The sequence below is a fragment of the Heptranchias perlo genome, chromosome 7 (assembly GCF_035084215.1).
Source record: "Heptranchias perlo isolate sHepPer1 chromosome 7, sHepPer1.hap1, whole genome shotgun sequence".
NCBI classification, from domain to species: domain Eukaryota; kingdom Metazoa; phylum Chordata; class Chondrichthyes; order Hexanchiformes; family Hexanchidae; genus Heptranchias; species Heptranchias perlo.
In genome coordinates, this window is record NC_090331.1 from 10,155,824 (window position 1) to 10,169,209 (window position 13,386).

General features: G+C 43.4%; 1 protein-coding gene across 2 annotated transcripts in view; it reads left to right on the plus strand.

Annotated features, from left to right (window-relative positions):
• Positions 1-13,386, plus strand: part of iqcb1 (IQ motif containing B1) — a 52,693-nt gene that overhangs the window by 17,607 nt on the left and 21,700 nt on the right. For both annotated transcript variants that reach the window (XM_067987058.1, XM_067987059.1), the window contains exons 6-7: positions 7,464-7,563; positions 10,719-10,891. In XM_067987058.1, the coding sequence (XP_067843159.1) occupies positions 7,464-7,563; positions 10,719-10,891 (273 nt within the window). The remainder of the gene's footprint in view (positions 1-7,463; positions 7,564-10,718; positions 10,892-13,386) is intronic.

Consider the following 13,386-nt stretch of genomic DNA (forward strand, 5'->3'; position numbering starts at 1 on the left):
GGACCCGATGCGGGATAAGATATGGGCAGCAAAGTTTTGGACGAGCTGAAGTTTACAGAGGATGGAAGGCCAGCCAAGCAGCATTTCAGTGCCAAGTGCAATTTAATGGGCTTGTGAAGCACCAGTTCATAATTACAGAACAGGATGTTTTTCGGGGGGATTTTGCATCGTGAGTTTTTTGGGGAATTTTAAGTCAGATTTTTCAGGAAGCTATAAACATTGCATGCTCTAAGGCCAACCCCAGAGAGCACTAAAATGGTGACGTTGCAAGGACGTATTCAATGCTGTCATGTATATAAACAAATGAGAATTTATTGCAATTGTTCCTGTAAAGAGATTAGTAAATGTTCCTGTAAAGCAATTATAGGGCAGAAATTGAGAGGCTTTGCTGGCGGTGCAGATCTTCTCTGGACAGCAACGCAGGTCAGAGATGGGAGGCCAGAAATTCCACTCCGTTAGCTAACCAGGACGAGGGATAGAACTTAAGGTTGGATCCCATTTCCGTTCCTTCCCGGCCTCATTCAGAAAATCCAGTGGTGGGGCGGGTGGTCTTTCTCACCCCCGCTCCCTCCATACTGGAGTTGGGAGGGGTGGGATGCTGGGCTCCCTGGAAATCCCGCTGGCTTTTCCGAGTGATACCATACAGGGCCTTAAGTGGCCTCACAATACAGTTGATCTAAGAGAGTTAATTTGCTGTTAGGAGAGTAGTGAGGGAGCAATGATCCAGCACAATTGAACCATTTCAAGACATAGGCCAAACCAGCCTGCTCCCCTCCCCTCCCCCTGTCCTCGAGAGCAGCAACATGCCATTCCGAAAACCTGCCGCCCCATCTATTCAAGTGACCCCATCCTCAGGATTTGGGCCGAGGTCAGGACGAGAGCAGAAATCGCTGCCTGCCACACTTCTGGTGGCGGAGTGTGACTTGCGGAATTTTAGGCCAGGATTATAACAATATAAATGCAATTCTGCACCCCATATTGACATTTGGCATGGCTCCTCACTGGCAGCGGTGCCTCACAGTTTCTGCTCTTTTATTTGTGTTGCCGGTCGGGTGTAGATAATCCATTACAGATACTAAATTTTGCTTTTTTTTCCAAAAAGGAATAAAGTTTTGCAGGAAAATAAAATTTCAGAGTTGAATTTTGGCAGCAATCATGATAAATCCCAAACTGGTACACATCCTGAGTCTTTACATGTTCTTTTACCTGTTGGATTGCTGTAATCAAGTATAGAAGATTAAGGGGTAATCTAATTGATGTGTTTAAGGTGACTAAAGGAATTGATAGGGCAGATAGAGAAACTATTTCCTCTGGTGGGGGAGGCCCAGAACAAGGGGGCATAATCTTAACATTAGAGCTAGGCCGTTTAGGGATGATGTCAGGAAGCATTTCTTCACACAAAGGTTAGTGGAAATCTGGAACTCTCTTCCCACCCCCAAAAAAGCTCTTGAAACTGAGGGTCAATTGAAAATGTTCAAACTGAGATTGACAAATTTTTGTTAGGCACGGGTTACGGAACCAAGGCGGGTAAATGGAGTTAAGCTACAGATCAGCCATGGTCTAATTGACTGGCGGAACAGACTCAAGGGGCTGAATGACCTACTCCTATTCCTATGTTCCTAAGCATTCACTTAACAACAACAAAAGACCACCTGAATTTTTGTGCTCATCGGGTTATCATAGAAATCATAGAAAATTTATGGCACAGAAGGAGGCCATTCAGCCCAATGTGTCTGTGCTGGCCAAAAGTGAGCCACCCAGCCTAATCCCACTTTCCAGCACTTGGTCCGTAGCCCTGTAGGTCACGGCACTTCAGTTGCACATCCAGGTACTTTTTAAATGAGTTGAGGGTTTCTGCCTCTATCATTTTTTCAGGCAGTAAGTTCCAGACCCCCACCACCCTCGGGGTGAAAAAAATTTTCCTCAGCTCCCCTCTAATTCTTCTACCAATCACTTTAAATTTATGCCCCCTGGTTATTGACCTCTCTGCTAAGGGAAATAGGTCCTTCCAATCCACTCTATCGAGGCCCCTCATAATTTCAATTAAATCGCCCCTCAGCCTCCCCTGTTCCTGTGAAAGAGAACAACCCCAGCCTAGCCAATCTTTCCTCAAAACTAAAATTCTCCAGTCCTGGTAACATCCTCATAAATCTCCTCTGTACCCTCTCTAGTGCAATTACATCCTTCCTGTAATGTGACCAGAACTGCACACAGTACCCAAGCTGTGGCCTAACCAGTGTTTTATACAGTTCCAGCATAACCTCCCTGCTCTTATATTCTATGCCTCGGCTAATAAAGGAAGGTATTCCATATGCCTTCTTAACCACCTTATGTACCTGTCCTGCTACCTTCAGGGACCTGTGGACATGCACTCCAAGGTCCCTCTACACCTCTCAGTATCCTCCCATTTATTGTGTATTCCCTTGCCTTGTTTGCCCTCTCCAAATGCATTATCTCACACTTCTCCAGATTGAATTCCATTTGCCACTTTTCTGCCCACCTGGCCAGTCCATTGATATCTTCCTGCAGTCTACAGCTTTCCTCCTCACTTTCAACCACACGGCCAATTTTTGTGTCATCTGCAAACTTCTTAATCTTGCCACCTACATTTAAGTCCAAATCATTAATATATATAAAAAGCAAGGGTCCTAGTACTCAGCCCTGCAGAACCCCACTGGAAACAGCCTTCCAGTCACAAAAACACCCGTCGACCATTACCCTTTGCTTGCTGCCGCTGAGCCAATTTTGAATCCAACTTGCCACTCTCCCTTGGATCCCATGGGCTTGTATCTTTTTGACCAGTCTGCTATGTGGGTCCTTTTCAAAAGTCATGCTAAAATCCATGTAGACAACATCAAATGCACTACCCTCATCGACCCTCCTTGTTACCTCCTCAAAAAATTCAATCAAGTTAGTCAGACACGACCTTCCCTTAACAAATCCATGCTGACTGTCCTTGATTACTCCATGCCTTTCTAAGTGACGGTTTATCCTGTCCCTCAGAATTGATTTCAATAATTTGCCCATCACCGAGGTTAGACTGACTGGCCTGGTAATTACTGGGTCTATCCCTCGCTCCGCCTTTAAACAATGGTACAACGTTAGCAGCCCTCCAAGCCTCCAGCACCACGCCTGTATCCAGTGAGGATTGGAAAATTATAAGATGCCAGTACCAAGTACGCCCATGTCGTGAACACAAGGGGCTTTCTGAACGTGACAGAAAATCACTTGTAGAAACGCAAAGGGGGGAGTTCATTTTTTTTAAAATTTAAACGGCTTAATTTTTCCAGGCAGTTCTCGGTACAAACTATTGCACAAATATGATACTTTTTCCCATTTCTGAAATCAGTTATTCTGTGCATCTCTGAGTGAGATTGCCAAATTAGTAGTTTTCAGTTGTGGGTCCTTGCCAGAAGTTGACTGAAACTATCGATGTAAGATCCTTACAGCTAGTGAGCAATGAGTCAGTGCTGGATTTGAAAAACCAGTGCCTATCCCACTGTGCCATGCAGTCCCAACCCTCCCCCGCACCTTCCCTATGTTTTCAGGCACTGATAATTTGTACTGTCGTGCTGAGCAACAGTAGACATGTTAATAACTGGTAATGATTCAATCATTTCTGAAACCAAAGTGTTTTAAATACCTTTGTGCTTTACCGTACTTTTGAACATCTGCACACTTGAGCTATTTTTGTACAATTTGCATGAACGGAGATTTGAGAAAATAGCACAGACAGTTGAGGTGTGTTTAAAAACAGCAGCAGGGGGTCTCCCAGATAGTTCTGACGGACTAATAAGTCATATTTAATTTCATCATTTTCACGAGTACAAAGATTAATGTGAGGGGACAAGTTCCATGTAAATCTCTTTCTATTTTTACATTATGGTTTTGGAGGAGCAGTATTTAAGCAAAATTAGTAAGATAACAATTATAGATGGCCTCCATGTGCAGGCTGTTGAGTATATGGTTTTGCTGTATGTAATATACAGACAAATCTGGCATACAAGTGACACCAATATTAAACATGTCCTATGAATTGCCCACTATTAATTGCTGCCAAGCTTTTGTAGGTGTTACAGTAGATTGCAAAGCAATAGCCCAAGGTGATTTATCTGCCAGTATTATGGGGCCAGAATTTACTGTCAAAATGACGGTGAGGCTAACGTCGCTCACCATTATTAACGCGCAAATCGGACAGCAGCTTCAGACGAGAGCAGATGCACATTTAAACCCGCAAATCCGGAACTTGCTGTCCAAGCTGTGCCGTTCTGCCATCAGCTTTGCGAAAAGGGCATCTCGCTGTCTGACTCACCATTCAAATACGTTGAAGGGCGTGAGGTTCCTGTATTTACTTGATAGATACAAACTAAACTCGCCACAGAAAGTTAGGTCTTGTCCTTTTCAGTCTAAGTACCTTTTTTAACGGCGTGATACGTCTTAATTACTGCCAAACAACCTCTCTGGCACTGAAAATGAGCTTTTGCAAGTGTGGAGTTTCACTCCTTCAGCTTTTAATTGTTGAAGATTTTTTTTAAAATTTGAATACATTTTTTAAACTTTTTTTTTCTGTCTCTTAGCTCTCTCTTAATCCAATGTTTCTTTCCCTCTCTTTATGCCTGATTTGACATTGAATTCACTTTTCTAACTTACACTTCCTGGTTTAGACTCTGCGCTGTTCATTAACCATTCTTCAGTCTGATTGGTTAAGGAGATACACAGCTGCTTGCCCTGTTCACACAGGTCCCAGTTCCCTGTAGAGGGCACTATGCCATTTGGTTCCCTAACTTACAGCAACTTCCAGCGCAAAAACTCATGGGAAGTATATGGGCACAGGTAAGTCTAACGAATGGCAGGTGCCGTGCGTTCATCAGCTACAGTAAATTCTGGCCCAACATTGCTCCATAGCCCCTAGGCTCCCAATAGAGCATTGCTTATCCTTCGTACAAACTCTTGCCACCTGTGGAATCCTGGGGCTAACCCATATCCTGCTCTTCCATTTACCTAGTTCCCCATTGCCTTTGCATTGGAGTATAATTAAAAGTATATATACTGCACCTCACAGTGCTAAAGACAATTCTATACTTCTCACACTGGCGCTGACACTATAGATTGCCCAAAATAAAATTCTGCTTTGAGTGTGTTGTGACTGTGGGCTTTGCTAATTGCTGTGATTGTTTGACAGTTCTGGAGAGGCACAATACGGAAATGAATACGATTGAGTGGAACAACAGGCTTCCAGTCTTGGTACAGATGCCAATTCACAACACAAACCAATTTGTCAGTAGCCTATATAGGAGGACGAGTGGTAACTTTCTTTTGTGGGTGAATATGTCACTCATACAATATTAGGCAGCCAGACATCATCACTGGTGCTCCTCGTGCCCAGTCTAGCAATGCAGTATGTGCACAAGGACTGCCACTAGATGCACACAGAAGAAGAGTCAAGTCTGTTGTACAGTATTACTATAGATTTTTTTTTTCTTGTTTTTGCCCTTTTTCTCCAAAAGGTACCAGGCCTTGTCACTGAGATTTCAGCTGTCGGGTACCTCTCCCAAGTGTCAATTGATCATGTAGAAGGGAAGGTTTTTAACAATGGCAGTGCACAAACAGGGGCTGAAATTCCCCGGGGTTCCAGCGGCCTCCCGCTGTTTCTCTCGTGGGAAACCAGTGAATCTTCCAGGGAAACACCCTGTTTCCCTAGGTGTTCCTGCCAATGTTACAGCAGGAGATCTTTATCTCAAAAGGGTTGGAATACAAATGTCAGGAAGTGATGCTTCAGTTGTACAGAGCCTTGTTCATATCCTATCTGGAGCACTGCGTTCAGTTTTGGGCACTGAACCTCAGGAAAGATACATTGGCCTTGGACAGGATGCAGCACTGATTTACCAGATTGATACCAGGGCTTAAAGGGCTAAATTATGAAAATAGCTTGCATAAATACAGGTTGTATTCCTTTCAGTTTAGAAGATTGAGGTGTTAAAAATGATAAAGGGATTCGATGGAGTAGATACAGAAACTATTTCCTCTAGTGGGGGAATCCAGAACAAGAGAGCATGATCTTAAAATTAGAGCTAGAGTGAAATCACACAAAGGATAGTGGAAATCTTGAACTCTCTCCCCCAAAAGCCCGTGGATGCTGGCTGGGTCAATTGAAATTTTCAAGACTGAGATTAATAGATTTTTGTTAGGTAAGGGTATCAAGGGATATAGAGTAAAGGTGGGTAAATGGAGTTAAGATACAGATCAGCCACTGAATGGTGGAGCAGTCTCGAGGAGCTGAATGGCCTACTCCTCTTCCCATGTAAGGGCACATAAAGCAAGACCTATTTGATCATCCTTCAGTCCATCATGGGTATGATTACATGAACATGCAGAAGGATTTAAATAGAAGGATCTTTGGGGGGACAAACAGGGTTACCCTCCTCACCCACCACTTAGTCCAGCAGCATCTTTGGAGACAACTGTGTACCATGGATCTGTATTAGGTCTCTGCTCCATATCCTTCAAAAATGCACTCCCCTTTAAACAGGTGTTACAGGCCTTTAGCAGCACTAGGTACCCTGCTCCCAAACAACAGGTTCCCAGTATGGGCATATTCATGCCAGGAGCTGAATGTAAACATGTAAGTAGGCCTGCCCCAGAAAATACAGTGGGTCAAGCATTCTACATCCCGGCAGACTGACAACAGACCTTTGAGTCTCTGCTGAATATTTGCTTAGGAAACTGGCCAGAGACTGGAAAGGATGAAGAAAATAAAAGGCACGTGATTGGTCTGTGGATGAACAGCCATAGTTCAGCGATTGTTGTCGTCACTGGTGTTACTGGACGGCATAGCACGAAGAGATTCCCAACCCCACATCATTTAATGCCTCTGCTTCAGTTAAACGAGCAGTGGAGCTCCGTATAAATCAAAAATACATCTTTTAACATGCCAACTTACCCTTCCACATCCTACCCAGATGACCTTACTCCTTTAAGTTAATTAAAAGCTTGAGTGTTAAAAAGAGAATGTGTATTTATATAGTGCCTTTCATGTTCTCAGGATATCCCCAAGTGCTTCACAAGCATTGAATTACTTTTGAAGTGCAGTCACTGCTGATATGTAGGCAAATCAGCAGTCAGTTTGCACACGACAAGGTCCCACAAACTGCAATGAGGTAAACGACGAGATAATCTGTTATGGTGACATTGTGTGAGGGACAAATGTTGGTCAGGACATCAGGAGAACTCGCTGCTTTTCGAAAAATGTGCGCTGAGATCTTTTACAGCCACCTGAACAGGCAGATGAGGCTTTATGTTTTATAGTCTCATTGAAGGATTATAGGAGATGGAAGTCCAAGGAACAAACAAAAAAAAAATGCCAGCTGTTCAGATTTGGACTGCAGCACAATATTTGTAGGACCCTGGGCTGTGTTGGTCCTGGTGGGGTGTCCATTTCTAACTGTCTTTCCCTTTCCATGCAGCGTTTCAGTCTGATCACCTCCTGCAATTGTTGCTCACTGACGACGTGGAAACTGGAGCTATCATGGTGTCTGTCCTGCACGGTATCCTGCAGGTGAACAGGTGAGATGCTTCTGACCATTGTGTAAAGTTCCACGGCACTATAATATTTAAAATCACTGAAACGTCAGTGATTTATGCCCCTAAAGAATCTGTATTATAACTTACTGTTTTAAACCTATAATAGCGTTTTAAGTTGTCCATATCTCTGTTATGTTACCGTGAGCATCATTTTGGAATCAGCGACCAAGCAGTTGGTCTATCTCATCTATCATGCATTTAGTACAACGCCATCCTAACCTGATTTTCATTTTGTTTTTAAAAAATTGGGATTTATAAAGTTCAAATCCCCTCACTGCCAAAAAGGTTTTGACCCCCCTCTCGAGCAAGGGACTCACCTTAAGTGGGCTCCAGTCTACAATCACTGCAAGGAAGTCAGCAGGAGTCCTGGTCCTATCTGCAGGCATTCCACAGTGCTTGTCTTGAGCCACCGCAAGGCAGATGGCTACTCTACCTTTTGATCAATGGTTGATTGTGGGCAACTTTGTATACCAATATACAAAAGGAAATATAGGAAAAGACCTTCAAGACCATGAATGCTCGCCCTACCCGTTGGACCGTGCAATCTCGAGTACTATCCTCCGCAATCACTAGTAATGCTAACTCCTGGGAAGGCCAAAAACACAGAAAACAAACTGGCCATTTTCAGGAAAAGCTTGGGGAAATTCCTCTCCAACTCCCTAAGGCACCAAGTTCCAGGAGACCATGATTACCCGACTTATCACTCAATGTGCTGAAACTAGCACTCCCCCCTCCTCTTCCCCCCCATGTCCTAATTTCCTTACGAGCAAAGGGATATATAGGACTGGAAAAGGCCATTCTATCCCATCGGGCTGGTCTCAAGATCACAGACCTCTTACTCCACTCTACGTCCAATATCCCTGTCTGTCAAAAATGAGGATCCTTTTAAAAAGTTATAACATCTTCCGCTTCCACTTCATCCCCGATAGGCTACTCCACATATTCATCATCCTCTATGAAAAGGTTATATCTTTGTGTATTATACTATACAGTATTTAAATTTTGGGGGGGAAAAGGGGGTTATGAAATCTTTCTCTCTTCTCCCCTATCGCTCTGAATTGTAAGAGGCAAGATGGATAACATCGTCCAGTACCTTGATCCAGCTCTGAAAGAGAAAGTGCACAACAGCAACTCTGGAAGGACACTTGCTCCAGTTTATTTCTCCCATGGGGAGATGGACACCTTGCTTGGCACTTCCCCACAGTAGTGTGGCTAAAATCAGGAACTCTGTAGGATTAGGAATGGAACCTATGTCCCACCACTCCATGGTACTATGCATTGGTGCTCCAACATGCCTTCCCTTTTCCATCAATTCTCCTGCCCTCCTCTCATGAAGGAGTTGATTCCATGCTATGATATAATTCCACAGCACTGGGTGTGCTCCGATACCTCACCCAAATGGCCATTCTTCATGTCTGAGCTTCGAATAGCCTGTAACATTCACTGTCTATCATAGGGGCCCGATTCTTCCAATCCTCCTTAGAAATGGGGGTGGTGCCATATGACTGGAGAATTGCAAATGTTACACCCTTGTTCAGAAAAGGGTGTAAGGATAAACCCGGCAACTACAGGCCAGTCAGTTTAACCTTGGTGGAGGGGAAGCTTTTAGAAACAATAATCCGGGACAAAATTAATAGTCATTTGGACAAGTGTGGATTAATAAAGGAAAGCCAACACGGATTTGTTAAAGGCAAATCATGTTTAACTAACTTGATTGAGTTTTTTGATGTGGTAACAGAGAGGGTCGATAAGAGCAATGCAGTTGATGTTGTGTATATGGACTTTCAAATGCTATTTGATAAAATGCCACTTAATAGGCTTGTCAGCAAAATTGAAGCCCATGGGAAAAAAGGGGCAATGGCAGCATGGATACGAAATTGGCTAAGCGACAGGAAATAGAGTAGCGGTGGATAGTTGTTTTTCAGACCGGAGGGAGGTATACAGTGGTGATCCCCAGGAGTCTAAGGTCTAGAGGTACTAAGACCACTGCTTTTTTTGATATATATTAATGACTTGGACTTGGTATGCAGGGCACAATTTCAAAATTTGCAGATGACACAAAACTTGAAAGTGTAGTAAACAGTGAGGAGGATAGTGATAGACTTCAGGAGGACATAGACAGACTGGTGGAATGGGCAAACACATGGCAGATGAAAGTTAATGTAGACAAGTGCAAAGTGATACATTTTGGCAGGAAGAACGAGGAGAGGCAATATAAACTAAATGGTACAATTCTAAAGGGGGTGCAGGAACAGAGAACTGGGGGTATATGTGCATAAATCTTTGAAAGTGGCAGGACAGGTTGAGAAAGTGGTTTAAAAAATCATACGGGGTCCTGGGCTTTATAAATAGAGGCATAGAGTACAAAAGCAAGGAAGTTGAGCCTTTATAAAATACTGGTTCGACCACAGCTGAAGTATTGTGTCCAATTCTGGGCACCGCACTTTAGGGAAGGATGTGAAGGCCTTAGAGAGGGTGTAGAAAAGATTTACTAGAATGGTTCCAGGGATGAGGGACTTCAGTTACATGGATAGACTGGAGAAGCTAGGATTGCTCTCCTTAGAGCAGAGAAAGTTAAGAAAAGATTTGACAGAAGTGTTTAAAACTGTTCCCATTGGCAAAAGGGTCAAGAACCAGAGGACATAGATTGAAGGTGATTGGCGAAAGAACCTAAGGTGACAAGAGGAAAAACTTTCTTACGCAGCGAATAGTTATGACCTGGAATGCGCTGCCTGAAAGGGTGGTGGAAGCAGATTCAATCGTGGCTTTCAAAAAGGAATTAAATAAATACTTGAAGGGAAAAAATTTGCAGGGCAACAGGGAAAGAGCGGGGGAATGAGACTAACTGGATCGCTCTAACAAAGAGCCGGCGCGGGCTCGATGGGCCGAGTGGCTTCTTTCTATGCTGTAACCATTCTATGATTCTCTCCTCGTCTTATGTCCATACAGATGGACTTTCCAGTAGGGATTAATTGTATAGCGTTCAGGAGCAGGAACTTTGGCAGATTCTTCCCTCAGCAACCCAAGGATGCTGAGACCAATTCTAGGCACCCCTACTGCCACCTGGTTGAGATCAGCTAACACTGGACACACCAGGGATGTCAAATACTGAACTGCAGAAATTATTTGCCTTTCAGGACGGTTTTGTACTCTGTGAAAGAGAAAAATATCCGCTTAATTCTGGATGAATTAATTTACAAGCTTTCTGCAACCACCAATCCAGTTATAGGGAGCACATCTACCAAAGTTATGCTGTTGATGGCGGAGTCCCATCCTCCCACCTTGCAGATGCTCTGCACTTCCTACAAAGGTACGTGAAGTACTAATTATTTACTGAAATCATAGAAAGGTTACAGCACGGAAGGAGGCTATTCGGCCCATCGAGTTCGCACCCTATCCCTGTAGCCCTGAAAATCTTTTCCTTTCAAGTACTTATCCAGTTCCCTTTTCAAGGCCATGATTGAAACTGCCTCCACCGTCCCCCCTGGCAGTGCATTCTAGATCCTAACCACTCGCAGTGTAAAAAAGTTTTTCCTCATATCACCTTTGGTTCTTTTGCCAATCACCTTAAATCTATGTCCTCTGGTTCTTGACCCTTCCGCCAATGAGAACAGTTTCTCTCTATCTACTCTGTCTAGACCCTTCATGATTTTGAATACCTCTTATCAAATCTCCTCACAACCATCTCTGTTCCAAGGAGAACAACCCCAGCTTCTCCAATCTATCCACATAACTAAAGTCCCTCATCCCTGGAATCATTCTAGTAAACCTCTTCTGCACCCTTTCTTAGGCCTTCACATCCTTCCTAAGGTGCAGTGCCCAGAACTGGACACAATACTCCAGTTGTAGCTGAACCGGTGCTTAATAAAGCTTCATCATGACTTCCTTGCTTTTGTACTCTGTAACTCTATTTATAAAGCCCAGGATCTCATGCTTTTTTAACCACGTTCTCAACCTGCCCTGCCATCTGCAACGATTTGTGTATACATGCACGCAGATCTCTCTGTTCCTGTACCCTTTTAGAATTGTACCCTTTAGTTTATATTGCCTCTCCTCAGTCTTCCTACTGACATGTATCACCTCAAATTTTTCTGCGTTAAATTTCATCTGGCACGTGGGACGATTTAACATACACAATAAACGGTACTCAGATCCCCTCCCTGGCACGTTTGATAAACTTGTTCAGACAATGGTCCTTTACAGTCAGTCGTCTTTCTTTCTCATCAGATGACGTTCAATCAATGAAAAAGACTCAAACCAGATGGAACATGAAGTACATCGAGAACATTAGATTCCCAGCTGGTTTCTAATCCTTTAATAGTTGATTAAATACACAGCGTAGTTACTATTTAATCCAAAACCGAATTTAAAAAAAAACAACCTCATCATGTATACAGAGCAATGTCACTCTAGCCTCAGCTTGTTCAAACCTAAACTCATGCCAGCGAGGAGGGTCAATGTTCTAACAAGTGTGGGTAAGCGCACTGCTTGATGTGCTACTGACCCAGATAAAATCACAGGGTTGATCGCGGGCCAAAGCCGAGTTTGCCCACCTCAGCTTCCCTGGGCTGGGGAAGAAACTAGGCAAACTAATGGGTCTGCAGGCTGACAAGTCCCCTGGACCCGATGGCTTGCATTCGAGGGTCTTAAAATAAGTGGCTACAGAGATAGTGGATGCATTGGTTGTAATCTTCCAAAATTCACTAGATTCTGGAAAGGTCCCAGCGGATTGGAAAACCACAAATGTAACACCCCTATTCAAGAAAGGAGGGAGACAGAAAGCAGGTGACTATAGGCCAATTAGCCTAACATCTGACATTGGAAAAATGCTAGAATCGATTATTAAGGAAGTAGTAGCGAGACATTTAGAGACTCAAAATAAAATCAAGGAGAGTCAACATGGTTTCATGAAAGGGAAATCATGTTTGACAAATTTATTAAAGTTCTTTGAGGAAGTAACGAGCAGGGTGGATAAAGGAGAATCAGTAGATGTAATGTATTTGGATTTCCAAAAGGCATTCGATAAGGTGCCACATAAAAGGTTACTGCACAAGGTAAGAGCTCATGGTGTTGGGGGTAATATATTAGCATGGATAGAGGATTGGCTAACTAACAGAAAACAAAGAGTCGGGATAAAGGGGTGTGCCACAGGGATCTGTGCTGGGGCCTCAACTATTTACAATCTATATCAATGACTTGGATGAAGGAAGCGAGTGTACTGTGGCCAAATTTGCTGATGATACAAAGATAGGTGGAAAAAGTAATTTGTGAGGAGGACACAAAGTGTCTGCAAAGGGATATAGATAGGTTAAGCGAGTGCAAAAATTTGGCAGATGGAGTATAATGTGGGAAAATGTACCACTTTGGTAGGAAGAATAAAAAAGCAAAATATATAAATGGAGAAAGAGTACAGAATGCTGCGGTACAGAGGGATCTGGAAATGGAATATTGGCCTTTATTTCAAGGGGATGGAGTATAAAAGCAGGGAAGTCTTGCTATAACTGTACAGGGTGCTGGTGAGACCACACCTGGAGTACTGCATACAGTTTTGGTCCCCTTATTTAAGGAAAGATATACTTGCATTGGAGGTGGTTCAGAGAAGGTTCACTAGGTTGATTCCGGGTATGGAAGGGTTTTCTTATGAGGAAAGATTGAGCAGGTTGGGCCTATGCTCACTGGAGTTTAGAAGAATGAGAGGAGATCTTACTGAAACATACAAGATTCTGAGGGGACTTGACAGGATGAATGCTGAGAGGATGTTTCCCCTCATGGGGGAATCTAGAACTAGGGGACATAGTCTCAGAA